The sequence below is a fragment of the Nesoenas mayeri genome (assembly GCF_963082525.1).
Source record: "Nesoenas mayeri genome assembly, chromosome: 1".
Taxonomy (NCBI): domain Eukaryota; kingdom Metazoa; phylum Chordata; class Aves; order Columbiformes; family Columbidae; genus Nesoenas; species Nesoenas mayeri.
The window spans coordinates 16563967-16588803 of NC_137541.1; the positions used below are offsets into that span (position 1 = coordinate 16563967).

General features: G+C 44.6%; 1 protein-coding gene across 1 annotated transcript in view; it reads left to right on the forward strand.

Moving 5' to 3' along the window:
- The window catches only part of ABCD2 (ATP binding cassette subfamily D member 2), a gene marked incomplete at its 3' end in the record, with an annotated part of 45118 nt that extends 37803 nt beyond the window's left edge, over positions 1-7315 (forward strand). Inside the window, exons 8-10 of the mRNA XM_080358135.1 lie at positions 3894-3978; positions 4680-4805; positions 7105-7315. Of these exons, the coding sequence (XP_080214261.1) occupies positions 3894-3978; positions 4680-4805; positions 7105-7315 (422 nt within the window). The remainder of the gene's footprint in view (positions 1-3893; positions 3979-4679; positions 4806-7104) is intronic.
- Positions 7316-24837: the final 17522 nt, after the last annotated feature.

A 24837-nucleotide genomic window follows, 5' to 3' on the forward strand; every position in this document is an offset into this window, starting at 1 on the left:
GCAACAGAATGCACTAAAACACCAGTCCTCCACCCCACCACCACCCCTGCTGATGTCCCTCAGGCCAAGCCCTAGAAGAACCCCGTGCAGATGCTGCTGACCATTGTCCCCCTTGGTGCCAGGGACAGAATTTCTGCCCAGCTGAGGCCCACACCAATGCTTTTCTCAGCTGCTGGATATTAGAGGGATGCCATTTTATTGCTTTTCTTTCTATTATCAATAAGGTGCCCCCATCAATACCTGCAAAGTTACTAGCTCTACCAGAAAAATATGATCATACAAAATGAAGGTAGCAAAGAAGGTTGTATTCGATATTGGTGGTGAAAAGACGTGTCCAAAAGTCATGGGTAATAGTGCAGAGATGTGCAGTAGATATCTATAAATCGGTTGCTTTTTGACCTGCCTTGAAAATCTGTGTATATTTAGCAAGTGTCAATCGTGATGCAGCCTTAGGCTGCTGATAGCCCGTCACATGAGAGAGTACGTGTAGCAGCATGCTGAATGCATGACCAGACCCGTCAGGTTGGGGCTGATGACATTACTGAACAAGTTCAACCTGTTTATGGTTTCTCAGCACCCCAGATTATAATTATTCCTCATTGTTTTGCACATTTGTCATATCTTTGGGTCTTGTCCAGGGAATCTTTGTGCTAGGCCACATGTGAACACAGAGAAGAGCACGTTTCCCTTCTCTGAGATTTTTTCATCTGATCATTTTAGCCCTGGATTTGCTTTTGTCACTGGAACCAGCAGGAGCTCTGGAGCACTCTGCCGGCTTTTCCAGTGGCTCTGAAATCCGGAGACACAAATCCCTGCAGTGTCATGCTGAGCTGAGGCTCAGGCAGTTGATGGTCTCTTTGTTCCTCAGCTAAGGATTGTCCTTGCATATTCATCCTGCTCAGCACCCGGGCTCCCTTCCATTTTGACAGCTGCCTGGGGACATAGGCTGTGCAAGAGGCCTCCATGTTCAAATGCTCACCAGGGGTGGACTCTGGCTGTAGTTTGCTGCCTTCCTTCTGTCATGGAGCTGTAATGCTCCAGTCTGTGTCTGAAGAGGTGCATTGGAAGGCAGATCTGGAAAAGGAACTTTAAACCCTATCTTTTTATGGCAGCTGAATGCTCTGTCTTGCATGTAATTGTGAGGATTTGCAAGGATGAAGGATGCACAGGGCTACAGACCCCAGGTGTAACCCTTTTTTTGTTGTCAAATGTAGCTTGCTTTTTCCTTCAGAAATTTGAGATAAAAGGAATTACAAAAGAAACCATGCAAGAAAATAAAATGCAGGCATCATGAGGGTATCACTAGTTTCTGCTGACAGCTGTATATATTTCTTCTGCTGTTACTCTGTCCCAGCACAGTACTCATGCTCTTTTACTGGTTGCAAAAGGCATTTTGTGACATGCACTGTTCATCACATCTACATCATGCCATGTGCAATAAAAGGCTACATGTAACAAGAAGCTGGGCAAGGAATTTGGACTCTGAAAGCCAGGATTAAGTTTGTACCTGCTGAGAGATTTATGCTGTGTTCACGGACAAGCCATTTCATTTCTTCATTTGCAAAGTGGATGTAACTATGGGTGGCGTAAGCCACAGACGTGGCTGATATTTTCAGAACACTAACGACCTTCACTGACCTGTGCCGTGTCAGCAGGAAGAAAAGAGAAACAAGTAGGTGCCTTAGTCCACAGTAGGGAGTCAGTTTATTGTGAGTTACAATGGCTATGTGTTCAGAGGAAATTGTTCAGCATCAGAAAATAATTTTTAAAAGGGAATATTAAACAGATCCTTCCTTATCTGTTGTTTGAGATATTCCAGGTGGCAAATAGGAAAGTTAAGCCAGAGGGCTAGGGAGGAAGAGACAAGACACTTTTAATATTCAGTTAGTATCTAAACTTGAAGTGACCACACAGATGGCCATTGTATCCTGGTAAACAGAGGCTAAATCTTACACCTTTAGAGGAAATAATAGCATGTTTTTGCTGACAAGGTGATGCTACTTCTTGAACTTCATTCCCTTTTAGTCTTTTAGTAAGTCTTTATGAATCAGCTGATCTAAAAGCAGCTGGATGGTTGCAGGCACAGCTTCCCCAGGCTCTGCACACCCACCCACACCCTAGTGCAGATCCAGGTCCCTGGAGCTCATCTATATTCTCAGCTTAAAAATAACAGAATATAAACAGCAGCCTGGACATTGTATTCTACAGCTTTCATGAAGGACCATTCCCATCCCTTGCGCTTAGCACTGCTTGCCAAAAGGAGCACTCCAGGTGCTTTACTGGCCTTTTTGGAAGCTGGAGGTGTCAGTGAGAAGTGGTCCTGACACACAGGCTGCTCAGCAGCAGCAGCCTCTGTGGATCTGTTCCCTTTGCGAGAGTTCATCCATGGGGTGATTCAGTTAATCGTTACACAACCCCGTCTTTGCGAGGAGCCCGCCATAGAAAGCCCTGTGTGTGCCCCCGGGAGGTACCCACCGGGATCCTTAAACCAGAATGGAAGGAAGCTAAGGAAAAACAATAGGATGAGTAAAGGTGATGTATTTCTGCTGTGTGCCTGCCTGTGTTTTAAATGTGAATATACACACATACATTAAAAATATCCTGACATTGTATTTTACAATTTTACGTATTGAAAATAGTTGAAATTCAGTCGCTAGCATTATCAGTTCCTGTTTTCAGTCACAGAACGTCTCACTAGATGCTTCACTGAGGTTTTGTTCCGACTGAGCAAGCCCTGGTGTAGCGCCAAGCGCTCCCCAGCCGCCTGCACCTTCACAAGCCCCACGCCTCTCACCTTTGGGCAGGTGTCAGAAGTGACACAGCCCCCCCGCTTGCTTGACCTTCTTTGTAGCCTTTTCTGGCAAATGTTTCTTTTCAGTTGGGCGGTGGCAGAAAAGGGGGTTTGGTTGTGTTGTTAATTTTTTTAGTTACAGTGCTTCTGGGCTGATTTGGAAAAACGTTCTGTACCTCACTTGGCCCCACTCCAGCTGCCTGTCTCAGGAACAGATGATCTATTGAGACAAACATCAGGTTGTTTTCTGCATCCACATTCTTCATTTTCAAAGTTCATATATCTTACTACTCTATCCATCTGAATTATTTGATTGAAAACTTATTTTCCATGGGGTGATTTGGTATTTGAAGTTTCTCATTAATGGGCATTAATCACTCCAGAGTACTCACAAGAAACACCTGTTCGCTGTAACATCGTGGATAAGATGCATCACACTACCATTGCATGTATTTGGAAGTGATGAAGAAAAACATCAGCTAGAAGCCATGTAGAAAATTAAATAAGGATAGCCAGTGTTACAATAGTTGTGGGACATTTCTAAATACAAGGTAGCAGGAAGTTTGTGGAAAATCCTCGTGTCTGTGTGCAGTTCTGTGTGTTGGCTGCTTGTGCGTGCACACAGAACGTGGCTGCATGGGTTTCTGTTGAGTTTGCTGGCAGTAACTCCTTGCCTATAGTAGTGCGTGGAGTCTAGTGCTCCTCTTGATGGTTTTTACACTTTCTTTCTTTGAATTTGTTTTAAAATTTCCGCTCCTACTTTTCAAGAAGGAATAGCAAATTCTTCTATAAAACAAACAGGTAAGGGATATTTTTTCAAATAGATGGCAAGTAAGGTTTTTTAGCAATACCTACATGACCAAGGAGGTTAAATTCTGCTTTCAAACTTGACATGATATTTGGGACTTTTTTCCAGTTGAGTGCCACTCAAAAGGCACTGAGTATTTCAGAAGATGTGATCCAGAACCCTGAGCTGTCTCTTCTGCAGTGGAAATGCTCTCTACGATTTTGGTTGCAAATTGCAGAGATGTTGCAAGTGAAGTTGCATTTCCTTCATAAACTTACATTATCTCGATGTGTTTTGTTTGCATTTTATTTAAAGGCTGGGATGCCATCATGGATTGGAAAGATGTCTTATCAGGAGGAGAAAAACAAAGGATGGGAATGGCTCGGATGTTTTACCACAAGTAAGCATATTGATTTGTTCTTTAAGTAGCATCTGAAAATCAGGAAGAGTTTTGCAGGTTTGCTGTAATAATTCGACCAGTAGTAGACTACAATCTCCGTGCGATATTGCTAGACGGTTGCGTAGGACCACAAGCCTTGTAGATTATTCATAGAAGCTCTGCTTTTAGTTTGGGAAATGCTTTTTACTTTGCTTTTGGCAACAGAGCATTACATTTTCCAGATGTTCCATTCTTTAGCATCCTGGGCACAAACACCTTCCCTGCATCTGTCCTACTAATATTGCAGAAGTCCGGTGGACTGTTGCGGAGACTGTGGGAGTTTGAGCACCAAGCTCCAAACCTTTTGGTTTTGGAGGCTGCAGGCGTGTAAAGGCAGCCCAGCCATACACAGCACTGCATAGAAAGTTCCCAGGTTGGCTGTAGCTACCGCATGACTTGTTGACAGGACAAAATAATACTAGATCAAACTAGAACCATAGAAGTTAGATCACTGTGTACTTAGAGGGACCAGGAAGTAAAACCCATTTTTCCTGGAAGCTGGTTCTGCACCTGGATAACGCATGGAAACTCCAGCTGTACATGAGAGACAGCTGTCTGGCAAAAATAGCTTTCTCCTTTCTGTCGTTCTTTCAATTAAACATTGTACATGGGAATACTGTCCAAAACATAGAAGAGTAATGTTATTTATCTGCTTTTGAAAGGCCAAAATACGCATTGCTGGATGAATGCACGAGTGCTGTAAGCATTGATGTTGAAGGAAAGATATTCCAAGCTGCAAAAGCTGCTGGGATATCCCTGCTTTCTATAACACACAGACCTTCTCTTTGGTAAGTATGTTCAGGGAGTTGTCATGGTCCTTGCTTTTAGCTTTCTGGCAGGGAGTGGACTGGCCTTTATTCTTTGTACTAGGGCAGTTGTTCAATCAATATCTACTGTACTTTCTAAGATAACTTATCTACAATAATAGTGATGTAAATGCATTTAGCATTGATTTATTTCATTATTTGACATGTATTTATTCCTCCCACTTATTTTTTTTTAATGTGTTTCAGTTATAAACTATTAATAGAAACATGCAGGTATCTAAGAGGCAGTTAATTACTCCACCACACCACAGCCTCAACAGATGTCACCAGATTATTCTGTAAAGATAACAAATATATGCGCTGTCCTGGACAGGTTTACCAGTGCTTGGGAGAAGATGGGAAATATGGCAAGTGGTTAAACTGCTCTTTGTTCTTCCATAGGAATAAAACATCTGGTAATTTAACTTAGTTGTGTCCTCTATCTGCAGGCTTTGTAAGCTTTCAAAATTTGACTATTAAAAAAAAAAGCAATATTGGAATTCTAATAAACATAATTCTAGTGAAGGAGTACTAAATATGGAAGAGTCCCTCAAAGGAAATAAATGTAGTTACTGGATACATAAAATAACCAAACACTTTAAGGGCAGAAGGAGATCAAGAAGGTATAAGCTGACATTAGCAGAGACTGTTTGTTCTGAACTCCTTGATCTCTACTGTCAGATTGTTTGCTCTTTTCAAACTGATGACAAAAAATCCATTACCAGTCTGTTGCCTCTCAGAAAAGAAATTGTGTCGGTGTCTGCTTCTCTGAAAACATGGTTTCCTGAGCATTCCTCCTTCCTCTGTGTAGGTTGTGACAGTGGAAATGGCTTTTGTTGGATCAGGACTTAAACGTTAAGAAAAAATGGGTATTGTGATGGGAAAAAAATGTCACATACACATTTGGTTTTAAAATAATTTAAATTATACTTAAAAATAATGCTGTGTTTAATTTTTTTAAAGTTTGGCTTTATTTTAAAACCACTGCTCAAGAAAACAGTTATTTGAGAGCATCTCACCTATAAATAATGGTAGTGAAGCAGAGGAAAGTTATACAGAAGCACTTGTGAAAAAGATCTTTTGAGTTCAGTTTCCTATTGACATTTCTTGTTTCCTAGTACTAGGGCTGTTCACAAGGTTTGGAATTGTTCTTGTAACCTGCACAGTATTACTGAAATTATCAGAAATCTGGTGATTTGTGGGGTTCTGGGGAAGTAAACAGAAGTGCTGAGTATTTAGAAATGAACATCAAATGCCTTTAACTTACTTTACTTCCACAAGGACTGTAGTGCATTAACAAAAACCAGCTTCACATGCTGTTTTATCCTCCTCAAGATTATACCAGGAACTATTTGTTCTTTTAATCAAAAGACTGAAAACACTGGGTGTCTCAATTATCTGTCTTAGCATCCTAGTTTTTTTGGTTTTTAGTGGGGGAAAACCAGAGAGATAAGTTGAGCATTTGTATTCACAGAGAATAATATGCACAAGTGGTGAATATAGGCCTGGAGTTGAATCCCTTTTAAGTCCCATGTCATATGCTGTTGAGTTTATTAATCTGTCACATTCCTTGAATGGGATTTATAATCACTGTTTTATGATGTGTTTCATCTTTTGTAATTTATAGTGATAAATTACAGTGTCATACCATTAGCTCTGAGGGAGCTTTGCTGTTCCTCTTGCACCTCCTGATAAATGTCTTGTCAGATCTTGACAAACTCCACATGTACACCTTTGAATATTTTCGGTGCACACACCCTGATACTCACTGAAAGATCTGTGACTCCTACACAGACCTTTTTGGTTTGGCCCCTTGCAAACGGAACCGTGTTTTTGGTCTGGAGGTTTCTTTAGCCAACCTTATAAGATGCAGAGGAACAAACTGAGGTGCAATTTGAACAAACTGGAGTTTTATCAGTAGCATCAGGTGCACCGTGCTGGCCTGAATGTATTTTCTGCTAAGGAGGTAAAACGTCTCTCAGAAATTGAGGTCAATAAAATAAACTGGGATTAGCATTCTTGGGGTAGAAGGGAGCCTTGTCTGCTGGGTGGACCTGGGAGGTCCTGGTGTCAGGCTTTGAAATACCCGAATTCCTTCCAAAAGAGTGTCCTGGGGTTATGAGTCACTGCAAAAAAAAAGTCTTACCCAGTGATCCAAAACTGTGGAGCTCTCAACTTCCTGAGAGACACCATTGAAAAGAGATGCAGGCATCCAAATTTGCGTCCAAAAACGAACCATCTGTTCCCTGAGCCGTTACTAATGTTTTAATTTCTGCTGCAGGAAGTACCACAGTCACTTGCTGCAGTTTGACGGACAAGGCGGCTGGCGTTTCGAGCAGTTGGACACCGCCATCCGCTTGTCACTGAGTGAGGAAAAACAGAGACTGGAATCCCAGCTTGCAGGAATTCCTAAAATGCAGCAGAGACTGAATGAACTGTGTAAAATCTTGGGAGAAGACTCGGTGCTTAAAACAATGGACAAAGAGGAATAGATAATTTATGTTTTATGTTTTAAAAAGTATTTTTTTAGTTAAAAGCATTACAAATTCAGCCATTATCCTTTGCATGCATTGTGATAGCATAGAGAAACACAGCCAGCAGAAAATAATGCTCTGAATGCTATGTAAGACTTTAGCATTTTAGTATTAAGGAAGAAAGTGGTTGAACTGTGAAAAGAAAATAAGCAAGTGCACAGAGTATAAGATTAGTCATTGCAGCTTATGTTAATTCCTAGTGAAAGCCCAATTCACTGCAAAAAAACTACCAACACACTTAGGTTTTGTAGGTGAATTTTTGCCTGAGACTCAGCCTGCAGAATGTGCTCTTGTAGCAGGTCTCTGTGTGCGTATGAAGTGCCTGCTACGCAGAGCAAACCTGGCATGAAACTCAGGCATGGAGCGCGGCAGAGGCAGCATCTGGGTGAGTATGCAGACGCATACAAAAGTCTCATTTGGGTATAAGAAACATTCTTTCAGCCCATGTAAAACCAAATCCCTGTTCCACTACTGAGTCGCATACACACCTTTACCTGCATTTTCATAGGAAATAACATAATAGGCTGATCAGAAGACGACCGTCCCAGCAACTCACTGCCCTCGTGACAGAGCAGCAGAGATAGAGCTAAACATGTAATATACTTGTGCTGTACTTTATGCCTTTATGCGTAGCTTCAGAGACTCCTCGCACTTCATGATGCATCAGTTCCTTTGGGGGATTGTTATATCCCCTATTTAGTAACGTCTGGTGCGGGAATGGAGCACTGGGCCTGGCACCACGTGACTTAGTCTCTGCTTGACTGAGTTGCTCATGTGATCCAACCTGTGTCCATCTTTGACCGAGTTCCTCCTTTGGTAAAGTGACAATATAGACACTTGTTTGTTCCATGGGATGCTTTGTGACTGAAGGACTGTAGGAGAGGAAAATGTCAGTTTTCACAATACACTGAATTCTCAGGCATGGCTGTCCTGCCAGTTAAAGTGCTCAGCACTTATAAAGGTCTGTGAAAAGTTAAAGTATGTTGTAACCACTAATTAATATGCCTGCCCTATTTTGGTGGAGTGGCAGAACCCTGCTCTACCCGTGAGTAAACGCAGCAGTTAACAGCTTTGCTTTCTGATGCACTCACTAATGGTCCCATCTGCATTTCAGTTCAGTAGGAACCTGGTCCCCAGTCAGTCAGACAGGGCTTTAAACAGAAACTCCAAAGACAGTGCTGGCCTGAGTGCCCTGCGGGAGGCAAAAACCAGGGAATTAGAAATAAAAATGTGAATGGAGCTCCTGATCTGCTCTCTCTGACTGCAAGTGCTGGCAAATGGGCAGCTCAGGAGTGAAGATCAGGAGCTTTCAGATGGTAAATGAGCCTTAGCAGAGATGTAGCAGTCCTGAGGTTTGTTGGTTCTTTTTTCCCTAGAAGTGTGATTTGTTAGATGTCTGTCTGGTGTGTTTAGTCTGAGAGAGGCAATGCATAAGCTGCTGAGAACTGTTAAGAGAGGAAAAATATTTTGGGGTATTTGCTGAGCTGGTAATGTTTGAGCACCTTGAATAGAAATTGTTTCCTTTTTCTCATAGCTTCAAGAAGCAAGGGTAAGGTGAATTAACTCCATCCGCCAATTCCCATTCCACTGCACTAACCAATCAGCCCATCTTCCTTCTCACTGTGTGCTCGTCTTGCTGCTTGGTGTGGCACCTCCACCTGAAAATGGGATAAGTCTGCTCCTGGTCCTGCTCCTCTGGAGTCTGTGGCTTAAATGTAACCCTGTAACTTGTCCGTGTTAGAACAGTTTGTTCCTCCCATTGGTTTTCTCTGTAGAGTCCCGTGGGATGTCTCGCTGACCCAGAAAGGAATGCTCTTGGGAACCTTTGAAAGGGATGAGAAATTAAGGTTCAAGATAGTCAGACGTCGTGTTGTAAAGTGCAGACTGGAGGTCACTGCTGTGGTGGATGATGTGTGCATGCATTTTAATTTGCGAGTGTCTCTGCTTGTCCCTCTCCCTGAAGGCTTACTTTCCTCTTTCTCATCTTCAAAGGAAAAATCAGAACTGCTAAGGAAAAAAAGAAGTCAGCCAAGAATCTGTTCTTGGTGAGCATAAATGAGATGAGTGATGATTTTGCACGTTTCTGAGTTATGTTTCTCTGAGCTGGTGATGAATCAGGCATGCAGGGTGTGCGTGCCCTTGTCCCAGCTGCAGCGTGTCTTGCCAGCACAACGCAGCGACACAGCCGCCTCGCCACAAGGCTCTCGTGAGGCAGGAGGTGAGAGGGGAAAGGGCACCAGTGTTCCCTGTGCCCCGTTAAGCACTTTACAGTGGAGCTGGGAGCTAAACAAGACCCTGAATGAGGACACTGAGCAGTGCTGAACAGCTGGCCCAATTCGGCACAGCTCCAGGTGGCATGCAGGCACTCGGCCTCCCACCAGGGCCCTGCCATGGCACTTGGCTTGTTGGGAGCCGTCATGGGCAAGTGCAGCACCTGAAATGGGCTGCACTACCTCACGCAGATCAAAGGTGGCCGTCCCTCATGGCACGATAGAAACACATCTTCTGAGGAAACTGTGTTTAGAAGAAGAAAGTTTGTTCACTGCTTTTTAAATGAGATTATGCAAAAAATATTTGATACGTACATTACTCATGAAACATCAACGAAACTGAAATCACATCAATGTAATAGTGCTTTCCCTGAAGTTTGATACGTTTCTTGGATCCAGTAACAGAGTTAACCATTCCCATTCAGTAATACATCATAAAATATCCTAGCATCTCACTCAGCTATTTACTTTCGTGTAGACATGACAAGAGCATTGGAGGCCAGTATGAAAAGAGACTTTAAATAGAAACTTTCTGAATAACACCGAGCCAGTTGTAGAAGGATTTTCTGTACTGGTGGCTCATTATTTTTAAAGTTAGTTTTGTGGCTGGAAGAGAAACTTCCCTGGAGATTTTATCTGCAAACTTTCTAACTTGTTCCAAGGTCCGGTTGAATTGGGGGTCTCTTCCTGGAGAGTTGCACCTCTGGTGTAACACAGGGCATAAGCCAGCTCACTTTGTGCTGCTTCGGACTAAGGTGGGAGGCAGAGCAGAGCTGCACGCTCTCTGCTCAGTGCGAGAGGGGCAGAGCAGGGCCCATACCTTGGGGGAACCCTTTTTCTTGGTGTAGTGAGAGCTGCTCATCCACGTTCATTCCTCTCTGGCCTTCAGGAGCTGTGACTCCCCTGGCTACTGAGAAAGTGGCTTTTTGGCCTTCCTTCTGCTGGAGCTAGCAGGATCCAGCTCGTGTCACACATCTATGGATGCAGGGCTGCAAATGAGCAATGTTCTCCATGAACCCAGCCTCCAGTGAGGAGCCCCTCGTCCCCCAGGACTTGAGGCAGACTGGGCTTGCAGGGATCCTAGAGGATCCTGCATCCTAGAGGAGTACAGGTGCTGACCAAAATTCATAACAGTATCAGACGTGAAGTAGCTATACAATAAAAATATGAAGTATCCAGTTCATTCAGATAACGTTGGGATTTTTTGCAAGAATCTCAGCATGGGAGGAAATATTTTTTCTGCATGGGATTTCAGTATTTTAGTGTAGGAGGAGTTTCTTTTTCACTTAGTTTTGGGACCAGACTCATTTCTGTTTTAGACTTGGAAGCCCTCCTTCTGCAGGGGTAGAAAACCCCACATACCTTTTAAAGTAGTTTTTTGAAACCAGCGAGATTTGTATTTGAGTGAAGAATGAACGCGTATTCAATGGGATGTTTTGGGAAAAATTGCAGTAAAAGTTATATCCTAAAGGAAATGAACACATCTACAGTCCCCTCAACATGTCTGAATGATAATGCATGTCAAAGTCAAGTTCATGAGCCTGTGATCAGAGATTTCAATCACATACAGAATGAAATCCCCCTACTGAGCTGTTCATGAAGCTTAAGAGAACTGAACTGCTAATTGAATGTGTCTTTGTTTTGTTTATGTTTGATATTAATGCCTTTTAAGAGCAGACAATTTATAAAGCAATAAATTATGCTTTACAGTTGTAATTTATTTCAACCTCAAATAAACCATGTTGCATTTACTTTGAGTTTACAGTGTTCCTTATGAATCGTTCATGAAGCAGTCAGGACCTGCCTGGGAACCCCTTCCCGTCCCTCGTGTCTGTGGTGGGGTTGAAAAGCTTGGGGTGGATGTTGCATGTTTGCAAGTTAAAACGGGTTTCATTCCTAGTTCAGGCTGGTGTCATAGCTGTGAGGTTTCTCATGTCCTGTGCACATCTGCTTCTGCGTGGACCTCATTCATGACAAGAAGATGACAAGAGCTGCCACCACTTGCTGGGGAGTTCTGCAGAGACTTCTGCAGCATAGGCCAGGGGACAGTGTCAACATCAGGAGGCCTCACCAGCATTCCTCCAAGGTTGTCATTATGGTCTTTGTAGGATAGTTATGCATAAAGCATCCGTGTCACAAATGTCATAACCAAGTGCCCATGTTGGCCTAGAATAGCAGAGATTTATTTTTTTCCTTAGGGATTAAGATCCACAAATACAGTCTCTAGCCCTGCAGACTCCCAGGAGTGTGGGGACTCTAAGGACACCAGTTGACTCCTTAGCACACACGTCCCAGCGTGGCTGGGGTGGTGAGATACCGTGTGGCGGCACAGGACCTGGGTTATGCAGCTGAGGAGCCCTTGGCGATGATGGTCCCTTGAGAACTAGATCCTCTTGAGTGACTGAAGGTCTGTCCCCTGTGCCTCACTTCCACCTGCTGCACCCACTCAGAGGAAAAGCACTGACAGAGAGCAGAGTCAGGGTACAAGCCACAAGAAATGCATTTTTGGGGGTTTCTGGGGTGCTGCAGGATCACACTGGGGCTCATGCATCAGCCCAGGAGGAGACAGGCTATATTGCAGTGTGGCAGGTGAGGCGAGAGCTGTGAGACTGCACTGGAGTTTCACATTTTTTGGTAAGACGTGCTTTGGTGTCTGCTCTTTGGAGGGTGTTCCTGCCTTCTCATCAGGCCACCGGAGGGCTGGTGCCGTGTGTCCACTCTGAAGCGCTGGAGCCCTGTGCCCGTGCCCAGGGGTGAAGTGTTCCCAGAGGAGACAGGACAGCAGGGCGCCTGTCACAGGAAAAACGGAACTCAGGGAAATATTCAGAGTAGAGGTGTTCAAAGGCTTCCCACAGCTGAAAATTCCTGGTAAGTGGGGAATATCTGGAAGAATACATTACACTGTCTCGTTATGGCCGTATTTCTGATCATGGCTCATTTTGCAGCATCTGCTTTGTTGGGATTTTTTTTGTTTGCTTGTTGTTTGTTTTGTTTTCGATTAACTTCTTTAGCCTCATGTAAATAAGACCATATACAAGAGGGTAACAGAGATGTATTAAAAGTGCTGCACCCACCCAGTGCAAGTTTGATGTGTGTGAACTATTGGTCATTAAAAAAAGAAAGAAAGCGATTGTGGCGGGTGGCTGATGCTGAGGAGCCAGATGGGTCCTGGCGCTGAGCCCCCAGGGAGAAACCAGACTGGGATGAGGTCTGGGAAACACCAGTCCAAGAGAGCCCATGGGATGATCCAGGTGTTGGGAAAAAGGGATAATTAAACCTGTCTCGGACATAACATAATTATGCAATGGCACATTACTTTTCTTCTATTGTCACCAAACATACAGAGACAAGCTGGTCCTGACACAGCATTTGTAGGATAACATAAACAACAAGAACAACGTGTTCATATATGGACCAATTTTAGCATGAAAATTGTCATAAAAGTTATTTAGATTGAAATGTCTTTGAGAGAGAGTTTCTATTTGTCGTGTTTTAGAGCTGCATTTCAAATAGATCAGATTCATAATGCTTTTCATAAAGATTTGGGTCTTTGGGAAGTAGAAATTATTCTCACCATAACTGATAAGCAAGATATTGAAGCAAATACAACCTATTCAATATTTAAAACACAAAAAAAAATGCACTCGGTAATTCTAATACTCTTGTCCTCTGTATATCAGTTAAAAATGCTTTTTCTCCTGAATTACAGCACACTATACTATAAACACATGAAGTTTATGAGAGACTTCTCTAGCAGTTGGTGTTTCCTGTGCTGGTGTGTTTGGAGATCTCTGTCTTTATGATACGGGTTGCACCAAGGGTTCCTTCCCACGCTTTTTACCTGTTCTCTGTCCCCAGCGGGATGGCTGCGGTGCTGAGATGGCAGTCAGCAAACACCTTTAGGGAAATTCTTAAGAAATAGTATCCACACAACTAAAATGAGCAAACACTTCCCAGGATCAGTTTATACCTGCAATGCCAGAGTGGTTTAAAAGTTATACAGCTCATACTTGTGAAAAATAAATAATCTTCTTTTAATCCTAGCAAGTGGCCATCAGAAGCACACAATTGCCTTTCATAATGTCCTTTGGAGTATTTCTATGCAACTCATAAATATAATCAGTTCTTAAATAATGACGTCTTGTCTGAGCTTTGCTGTTCAACCAGAAATTCCTTTATATCCAGTATGAAGTGGTAGCCACAGAAGCAAAATTAGGAAAATTGCCATTCCTTGCTAGTGCAAAATGAGCATACAAGGAGGAGCTGCTGCAGTCTCTTGCTAACCTGTTTTTGTACTGTAATCATATTACTGAGAAATCAACCCCTGTCTAATCACTAATCTTCCCTGATGTGTGTGCCATATGGCTCATTGCTGAGCATCAGAGGATGAGGACTGTTTATTAGGCACTTCTTGCTTACATTATTATAGGTGAAAAAGAAGAGAGATTAATGCATTTCATGCCAAGATGAAAGCTGAGGCAAGGTACTCCAGCCTGGGAGAACAACTGCCCTTCCTTTGTAAGGACTTTCAGGGACTTCTGAAGGGAGGTTCAATTCCTCTTTCAAGTCATGGGCTGAAAACTGCTTCTGTCTGAGAGAGGTTTTAATTAACAACCAGGAAAAAAACCCTGGTCGCATCATCAGTTTTGAAGATATTAAAAAACGTCTTTCTAAAAAATTATTCTGCTAGACGTTCCCTTAGTCAATCTGATCGTTGTCAGTCTCCCGTGACCTGCTCACCCTGGCTGAGACTGGGCTGCCCTGTGAGGATGGAGCTGTGCTGGTGAGGATGGAGCTGAGCTGGTGAGGATGGAGCTGTGCTGGTGAGGATGGAGCTGTGCTGGTGAGGATGGAGCTGAGCTGGTGAGGATGGAGCTGTGCTGGTGAGGATGGGGCTGTGCTGGTGAGGATGGAGCTGAGCTAGTGAGGATGGAGCTGTGCTGGTGAGGATGAAGCTGAGCTGGTGAGGATGGAGCTGAGCTGGTGAGGATGGAGCTGAGCTGATGAGGATGGAGCTGTGCTGGTGAGGATGGGGCTGAGCTGGTGAGGATGGAGCTGAGCTGGTGAGGATGGAGCTGAGCTGGTGAGGATGGGGCTGTGCTGGTGAGGATGGGGCTGAGCTGGTGAGGATGGAGCTGTGCTGGTGAGGATGGAGCTGAGTTGATGAGGATGGGGCTGTGCTGGTGAGGATGGAGCTGAGCTGGTGAGGATGGGGCTGTGCTGGTGAGGATGGAGCTGTGCTGGTGAGGATGGGGCTGTGCTGGTGAGGATGGAGCTGAGCTGGTGAGGATGGGGCTGTGCTGGTGAGGATGGAGCTGAGCTGGTGAGGATGGGGCTGTGCTGGTGAGGATGGGGCTGAGCTGGTGAGGATGGGGCTGTGCTGGTGAGGATGGGGCTGTGCTGGTGAGGATGGAGCTGTGCTGGTGAGGATGGGGCTGTGCTGGTGAGGATGGAGCTGTGCTGTTGAGGATGGGGCTGTGCTGGTGAGGATGGAGCTGAGCTGGTGAGGATGGGGCTGAGCTGATGAGGATGGGGCTGTGCTGGTGAGGATGGAGCTGTGCTGGTGAGGATGAGGCTGTGCTGGTGAGGGCTGTGCCCGGCTCCCATGGGACACCACCAAAGCACCTGCTCCTCCACCCCATGGAGTGCCTCTGGGAAACCTAATTTTACTGCACCAGCATAGGCTCCAACCTTCCCAAACCCTTCCCCCTCCAACCAAGGATTATTTCCTGAAAAATAATCTTCTCGGTCTGCTGGCTTTAACTCCTGTCCCGCCTGTCAAATTTTCCAGTGGAGGCTGGAGCTGCCAGGGGCATGTTGAAGACAAACCAGATCAGATGGGCCAAAGCATGCTCTTACCTAGGACATAGTTCAGGGGTGTATCATCAAATACCTGCCTAGCCTGCTGTGAACCGTAAGGCCATGTTCAAAGTGTTTTGGTTTGTTTTGTTAAAGCCATGCTTGAAGATGTGTGTTTACTTTGCTAATTTAGAGTCTGAGGCTGCTGTGAAAGGCATAAATGAGATGCAGGAGTTGGAAGTCGACAAATTCAGGCTCGAATGAAACCAGGACAGGTTTTGCTTCTGCTGGGTGCTGGGGTGCTCCAGCAGAAAGTGCCTGTTGGGCACAGGGCGTTGTTCAATGGCATCTATGGCTTGTGTTAGTTGGTGCCAAAACAGCCCCTCCTGGCCAAGGGGTAATTATGAAAGTGGGAACTCCAGTGCTGCTGGAGTCAACAGGGCCGCAGCACCCCGTACTTTCATGGACAACTCAACCAGCATGCTGGATATCACTGCTGAGGAAAAGCTACTTGTGAGTCTGGGAGGAAAGGACTAAAGACCTGGAGCCACAAAGGAGAAATGTCTCCAGGTCTTTTGCTGAGTTCATGGGTGAGCAAGTAAGAGACAGACCCAAACTGCCCTGCCCCAGCACCCTCGAAAGCACGTTTAGCCAGCCCTGCCCACCTCAAAAAGGCAGGAACTGCCCTGCTCTACCCAGCGCTGGGCTGGGCACAGGAGTGGGCTGCCTCCAGATTAGGCTGGGCTTCTGCCATGCCAGCCTAGAACATGGGCAGAAGACCTCTACTGTCTGCATCCATGCCCAAATAGGTCTTAAAGTGGCCATAATCTGGGTTTGTGCTCTAATCCCATCTGACTGTCATGGTCTTTTCAAATGTTTTTTTGGTTTCTTGTGGGTGGAGGCAGAAGAGGCATGACCACAGTCTCCTGAAGAATTAGGTGTGTGTGAACAGAAACTATTTGCTTTCTCGCACTTAAAGCTGAGTCCTCATCCACAGCGGGCTTGGGTGGGGGCAAGAACACAGCTCTGCCGTGTGCTGTGGAGACCTTATGGTCTTAGAGTTTCACTACAAATAATAGAATCATAGCATACCAGGTTGGAAGGGATCCACCCTTTCTTAGCACAAGCACGTTCCAGACAAGATGGCCCAGCAACCCATCCATCTGAATCTTAAAACTGTCCAATGTTGGGGAATCCACCACTTCTCTGGAGAGATTATTCCAATGGCAGATTGTTCTCATTGTGAAAAATTTCCTTCTTGTGTCCAACTGGAATGATCCCAGGAATAATTTGTGCCCGTTGCCCCTCATCTTTTCCATGTGACTCCTTGTAAAAAGGGAGTCTCCATCTTCTTTGTAGCCACTCTTTAAATACTGGAACAAAGTTATGAGGTCTTCCCTAAGCCTTCTTTACTCAAGGCTTAACAAGCCCAGTCTTCTCAGCCTTTCCTCATGTTGCAGCTTCCCATTCCTTTGATCATCTTTGTGGCCCTTCTCTGGACATTCTCCACCCTGTCCACGTATATTTTGTATAGCAGGGACCAAAACTGAGCACTGTGTTCCGGGTGTGGCCTGGTGAGCACTGAGTAGAGCAGCATAATGACTTCTTTGTCTCTGCTGGTGATGCCCTTGCTAATGCAGCCCAGTATCCCCTTGGCCTTTTTTGCCGCAGCAGCAGAGTGTTCACTCCTATTGAGCTTATTGTCCACCAGGACCCCCAGGTTCATCAGCATGCAGGAATTCTTAAGAGCTGGAAGAGCTCTTCACCACCTGTGTCTTGCTCCATTTACCTCAATCAGTTTCCCCTGCAGCTGGCTATGCACCAGATTCAGGCAAAAATACAGAAGATTGTTTGCAGTCATACATGGTCAGATTTCCTGGTCCACCCGTAACTCTAAGCCTCAAGAATCCTGTTTGGAAAGTGCTGCTAAAACTCCAATCCAGTGGGCTTCTGGCGGGAAAGAAGGGTGACACCGAGTTGAACACCGTGTTGAGTAGTGGAGCCAAATTTATTCCTGGTTAAACACAGGGTATGTCAGGGAAACTAAAGCCAAATGTTTGGTCCGTTTAAAGTCACCAGGTATCTCCAGCTGTTCTTAAAAGGTGTCCTTAATGATGCTCATTAGATTATTAGAGAGGAACTTGCAAGAATCCACGTCACTGCTGAGTTTGCAGACTCATATCAGCGTGGCCTTGCCAAGGTTTGCTCCTGAGCCAGGCTGGCTCCCTTTGCAGGATAGCTGGAGTAGTTTCATTGGCAAGCATCCTCTCTAAACATTCTTGATAGTGAGTGTGTTCTCGTGATGACATATGCAACTACTTTTGGTACTAGTGGGCTAAGAAATGGCCATTACTTTCGGGTACGACACATAAAATAACAACTGCTTTCATGACCCTTAACCTTATAAAAGTACTTAAGGGTTTGTTTCGTATGAATATGATTTTAAGGTGCTCAGCAACTCTGGGAGTAACTGACTATGCAATACGCTGTGGAATATATAATTGGTGAGAGTTGAAGTCAAAATTGCTCACAGATCCTAAATTCCTTCCCAGATTCTTTTCCTCATTGTTTGCATGCTGCTTTACTTAATTGGAGCAGATCTGCATCCTGTTCAGCGCTGCTATGGGCACAGTTCACTAACCACAGCATTTCCCAAGAGTTTCGTGACTTTATCTCTGCCAGGCTGATGTTTTACTAGCCAAATACTTGTCTGCTGCACTTACGAAGCCTTCAGTGAAGATGATATAAGCTTTGCAGGTGTAGATGAAAGCCGAATTGAATTTGGCTTTTAGTTATTCCTTGTTGGGCAGGACTGACATGACTGATACGCTGAGGGGGGAAAATATTGGGGAAAAAAAAAAAGAAACATGTTAAGTTTCCTTCCAGTCAATCCCAGCACCTGAACCCGTGCTGTCTGCCTTTACAGAAACCAGCTGCAGTAGGCTGGGAAGCGCTGTCTCTCGCATTGCCCAGGGCATAGCTTTGATCAAACAACCTCAGCTTGTCTTTCACAAAGCTTTCTTCATGCACCTGATATGGGATCCTGCCTGAGATAATGAATCATGATGCATTTAAAAAAAAAATTAAAGGATTCATGTCAAGCTCTGCCTCTAATCCAAACCAGCACCTTGGTCATTTGTCCCATGTGCAGTGTGGCAAGACAGTGGCAATCCTGGGCGTCCACTCGTGGGCTGAGCATCTGCAAATGTAGGTCACTGCCATCTGAGAGGCAGAATCAATATTTCAGGGTGCATTGCTCCCTCTAGCTTACGAGTTTAATTGAAGGGGCAGGAGAACTAAAATTAATTTTTAAACAACCTGACTGGAGGGCAAAATCATCTTAATTAAATCTCATTTACTCTTCCTCTGATCCAGCAGGCAGATGGTGCTTCCCTCCTGCGCTTTGAAGAGGTGAGCCCAGAAAGGCGTCCAGGGAAAGCAGATCTGAGACTGTCAGAGCTCACTTTCAAGCAGGTTTCCACTGCAAGGATCACTGACATTGCCTGTCTGCCTACAAACCAGAGAATTTGAAGCTGACAGGCAGAAGTAGAGGAGCATGCTCCCAACCCTATCCTTCCATGGTAAAATAAGGGAGTCACATCTTTTGGAAAATTTTCATTTTTTTTCCCCTTATGCTTGTGCTTCTATGTATTCACTGAGTTTTGAGCACAACTGCTTATACCCTAGGCTGGCTTTCTCAAGAGGACGTGCTGGGGACGGTCTGCAGGGCAGGGGGCTCACATAACGCTGGCAGTACCTGGCTGGCGTATGCACCCATGGCACCACTTTACATTTGGCTTTGGCTATGGTTCATATGTTCAGACTTTGCTCTCTGGCTGGTAAGCTAGAAATAGGTTGGTTGTGTGGGGTTTTTTGTGTTTGTTTGTTTGTGGTTTGGGTTTTTGTTTGTTTGTTTGTTTGTTTTTAAAAGCTGTGGTTTTCTTCTCTTACTTGCCTCCACTGAACTGGAATTCCAGGGGCGTGGGGTGGGGTGCAAATGTAACTGTTAGGAGACTGTGATAAAAAAGGTAAAAATTTGCTTTTCTCAGAAAACAGCTTAGTTCTGCCCATGCCTTTCAGCTTCAACATTTGTTCTGTGTTGCAAACACAGCTGGCAGCTTGGCTTCCCCAAATGCCGCGTCCTCCAGACCCCAGGGCAGGAGCGGGGCAGAAGCCAGCAGCAATAGCGGGGTGTCCTTCTGCAGGGCTTCTGGGCCCCGAGAGCTTGCCAATGCTCCTGGCCTCTCTGCTGAAGCCCCTGCTGTGGTGGAGATGACTGGGGAAGGAGGAACACGTTAGTCCCTGCCTCACACTGGCGAGGCGAGGCCAAAAGGGCAGCCGCACATCAGAGGAGCGCCAGGCGAGCAGAGCAGCAGAGCAGGGAAGGCTGGGGCGGAGGGAAGCCGGAATGCTTCCCCTCGGGGGCAGCAGCAACTTTCTTTTGAAGACCTGAAGCAACGCATCTTTGAAGTTAATTTCAAGCTGAGTACATAAGAGCTCTGGGGGTGTTCACATAGCAGAGATGCCTGGCAGTAGTTCCAGGGGTTGTGCAAGGGCTGCCATGAAGCCAACCAAGAATGAGACTACGGAGCCGCTCCCCAGCTGGAGCAGAGAGGTGGGACTGCCAGCCAGGACTGGCTCCATAACCAGCTGCAAGGCTGAGGTGGAGCAGCTGGAGAACCACTCCTCCCACTGCAGAGAGACCTTGTTCCCACAGCAAAAGAGCCTGCCCACAGCCAGGGGAGTTGCTGTCCACCTCTAGCAAATCATTAGAGCCAGGCTGACCTCAGGCCCCTGGAACATGGGATGTTAGCCAGCACTGTAAGGGCCCAAGAGAGTTTAAATGTTGCTTTTTTAACCCATTCGTAGAACATCTTTAAACCCCTGCTCTTTATGGAACACCAGATGCCTGCAGGAAACTTTGGCCACATCCAGCCATGAGCATGGGAATGCCTTTCTGGCATGCTATGGTTTCTGTGCCTGGACACGAGCGCTTCCACCATCCTCCTGTAGTGCTAGAACACACTCATCCCAGGCCACCCACCTGGGACCTGTGATAAGCATGATGAGCACGTGGGGCACAGGGACAGACTGGAAGGGCCACCTATGCTTTGTGTGTGGCATATGCTGACACGAGTACCCGGAGCAGCCAGATCCCCATCTCCCTGAGGATGAGGATCTGTCCCCAGAGTAGGAGAAAAGCCAAACTGGGTGTCTGTTGTGTGGGTGAGACACAAAGCAGTGTGTGAAAACTGTTGGCAGACCGCCAGCCAGCTCACGTGGATGTGGAATTACTCTTTATTTTCATTATAATCCAAATTTTTGAGAGCTGTTGTTATGCCTTATGTGGATTCAGCACCACTCAACGTTACCAGCACCGAGTTATACCCACATACATTTTTGGGTATCTCCCCTGATGATTATGAAACCTGTGTCCTGAATGCAATGGCAAGACCAGAATGTTCCTAAACTGCTGGTTGCTGCAGCCCGGGAAATACATGGGTGAAGTCTTATGTTGTTTGTGGCACACAGTCTTCCTTCTGCGTTGGATAGACACCGCCTTGATGATACGGCTGTCAAGGCATGTCACATGTATTGCGTAAATTAACGTGGAAAATGTGTTTTCTGAGGAGCACTACTGCACGTGCCACAGCCAGCTGGACCTACCAGTTACGGAACATGATGAAATGTTTTCCTGCCGGTTGTTACCCAGAGATATTTCAGTACCATTTCCCTGGTGATTCAAAACCTGTTTCTTCATGCTTCAAAACTACATGCTATGTGTTGGGACACTTGCATAATCTGTTTCCAGTGACAGAATTCAAACATTTCTGATGCTTACATGAAGAAGAACGGAGCAAGCTTTCATGTTTGCTAACACCACGCCTCAAACAGCTGTGCTTAAAAATAGTGACATTTTTGCAAAACAACAAATATTGGATTCTTGTTATCTTTGTGTTCCTGATTTATGATTCTTTAGCATATGGTCACTCTAAATTTTCCTATTTTCTTTGCAAATAGGAGTGCTGGATACTTTCTTATTTAGAAATCAGGAAGGGTTTTACTTCTGCATAATTATGGGTGTACAGGAGCTCAGGCATTATGGAAAACATCAAATCCTTGAAATTCTTAATCAAATTAAAAGAACTGACAACACTGATGTTTTATTAAATTAAAAAAAAATCTTTTATCTTTATGTCATCTAACAAAAATAAATTTTATATATATATATATTTCTTTTACATGCACACCTTTGAACTAAGCCCAGCATGGAAAATGTCAGTCCTCCCAGAAAAGATTTCACAAGATTTTATTAGTAAATAAAAAGCGGGGGTGGGGTGGAGGGGGGAGTGTATCATGGTACATTCATCATAGTATTTGCTACCCAAAAATCAATTTATAAAACATGTGGGGTAACTGTATATGGTTCAGGTTGCCCTGGTGAAAGTAACACAGATTAAAGTTCAGATTCATTTGAAAGAGCAAGAACCACAGGTTAAAAGAAACACTATAAGTAGCAGTTCAGTTAGAAAACATACAGGAAGGCCAGACCACTTAATTGAATATTCTAGAGAAATATAGATAATTATCCTAAAGACTGAACACTGAATTAGATAGTGGTGGATATTCATGTGTATTAGTACATATCTGGATTCAGGGTCTACAGGCTTTAGGGAAAAGATTTTGATTACTCTTGTGGCCTCCCACCTTAGGGATTACGGGGAAAAGGCAGCACAGAAGTTTTTATGGCAAATCCTGTCTTTCTAATGCAATGGCTGCTCACATCACTGCCTGGCCAAGGCAAGGCAGGAAGTGCCTCCTAAGCTGAAAGCTTAAATTCTTTCGGTTTCTACTCAACTTCAGACCAAACTTTCCATGGATCTCAAGTTGGTTTGCTGGGTGAATGAGCTGCTGTCAATGTCTGAGTGGTTCACTTTGAGTTTGAAAGACCGTTCAGAAGCTGCATGGACAAGTACCCATAGTGGACAATTTCAGAAAAATTTGCCTGTAGGGGAAGTTTCCTGTAATCCCAGTTATTCACTACGTGGCATGGACTTTGGCATATGAAAGTTTTATTTATCATTGTTCATTATCACTTTCCCTTGCAAAGTACAGGCCACTAGCACCACTTGGCTGCTTGTATCATATAACCCAGGAGCACCTTGCACAAGAACACAAAAATATCTTGGTCTCTTCTAAACATCACTGGGAGTTTTGGCCTGATGGTATCTCATGGCAGGAGCTTCATAGTTCAGCTGAACATGTTTCCCGTTTCCAGGCCTGTGTATACATCTTGCAATTTGGCTTGAACAAAAAGGGAAGCAAGACTTTGTCTCACAATTCATTGAGCAGTAACATGTGGTTGCCATTTGAGCAGGTAAATAGGTTGTTCAGAGCACAAAAACTGACTTAAGGTCTTCAATCTGAAAACTTTAACTCCGGTAGTGAAAGATAGTGTAGTTGAAATCAGTTTGGAAATCCTATGTGTACAGCCCTGAGCTTTCTTCATGTCCTGCCCCCATCTACCACCTGAGATAATAGCGGCGTGGGTAGCAGGCTGGATTTACTGTGTTTTGCTTTGTCAGCAAGGAGCACAAATAGTAACCGTAACAAGTTCTCAGACAGATTTCTAAATCATTGCTGTATCAGCCTAACTGGGAAATTTGAGCAGGTCTATGCAGAAATAAGTAAACAGAAACACTAAGTATCAGCATATATTCTGTATATATTTTAGTCCTGTGCCTAAAACAATAATCAGTTACTTCTTATTTTGGCTTGAGCAACAGCATTGATTTCCACTCTACCAGCGTGCTCTGCTACTCAGCATTTCAGTCAATGATTTGCTCTTTGCTTTAGTTTTCATAGCATCATCATTTTAAAATCACCTTGCATGTTGAAGCCTTCAGGATGCCTTCACGAAAGACTTATGTAACAGAACAATCTAAGGGCGAAACTGAAATACAGTGATGGCTCAAAATCTGCAAGATGGGTGTTTTCCCTGCCCAAACATGAAAAGAAGGATTTATTAGATGCCTCCTGAAAATGGTTGACAGCAGATATCTCTATCTGCATTAATGTCATTCTCATTTGTGAGCTTCAGTGTTTCTGTGTTTGCTATAAGGAGGGGCTATGGTGGGTTAATTCAAGAGCTGTGGAGTGCGCTGTCAATGTTGCAGGAGGTATGATATGTCACTTTTTAAAGTTCTAAACTGAGACAGTTTTCCACAGAGGCCTCCCGGACCGTGGGTTTGGGAGCTGTGCTTGGGAAACAGCACCTCTCAAGCCATTGCTCAAGCCACTGAGAACCAACTTGTCCAAGGCGTGCCTTATACACACCCTGTTCTGCTATATAATTCATGGTAATTATATGCTCACTGAAAACAGAACAAAACCATAACTAGGAACAAATAGACAATCTGGGGAAAAAAAAATCTTTGATCTGTAACAGTTTTTAAATAGATGCCATTTGTTTGCTCCTGCAAAAGCTGTCCGTAAAGCACAGCTGGACTCCCATTTCTTGCCCGTAACAAGCCTCACCCTTGCCGAACTTTCCCGAGAGTGGGCACAGTATCAGCATTTGGGAGGAGAAAGAGGTCCCTGGGGAAACCTAGACCTCCCAAACTGGCAGTAACACAACTATATTTTTAAAGAGTTGGGGGTTTGCCTCTCTAGACCCTGGCAACATCTCTGGTTTGACATGTGGAGCAAGCAGGTGAAGAAGGCTTGAACACCTGCCAAGCAGAGCTGAGCAGGGCTTGATCTCCTTGCACTGGTGTAAAGGGAGCCCAACAGCACCCAGTGTGAAGGACAGGGTCAGTGACTTCTGCTTCATTCTAAAACAAAAAGCCAAGGTGCCAGAGTGGGGAGGGCAGAGCAGCAGGCCCTTGGTGCCAGCAGGGATCTTGACTCCTGCTGGGTGCCACAAACACATGGCTACACACTCTCCTCCTTGCATGAGGCCATAAATCTGACCTGTATGCAGTTGTCAGAGTCTCTTATTCCTCCTGGTTTAGTCATAGTGAAGTATAAATTTGCTTTGAATTGCTGGGCTTGGTTTTATTTCTCAGGAGTTTATTTCCTAAGGAGAAAAAGGATGGACTCATAACTCTCTCAGTTAGAAGTACACAGGCTATTTAGTTTAGTGAAGTTGCAATACTGTCTTTTTAATAATTAGTGCCTACTAATTAGTTAATTACACTGTTACTAGTGTAGCTATGAATAGATGTTAAATTCTATTGCTGAGTGTGATGACAGAATTAAACCCACATCCAACGAGATAAGACTCCCTACAGACTCTCCCACGCTCCTCACAGTTGTTACTGCAGAAAAGATGCAAAATCAAAGCCTTTTCCAAAGCATTTCACATCATGACATCATACTGAAATCATACCCTGAATCACTGCAGTGCCA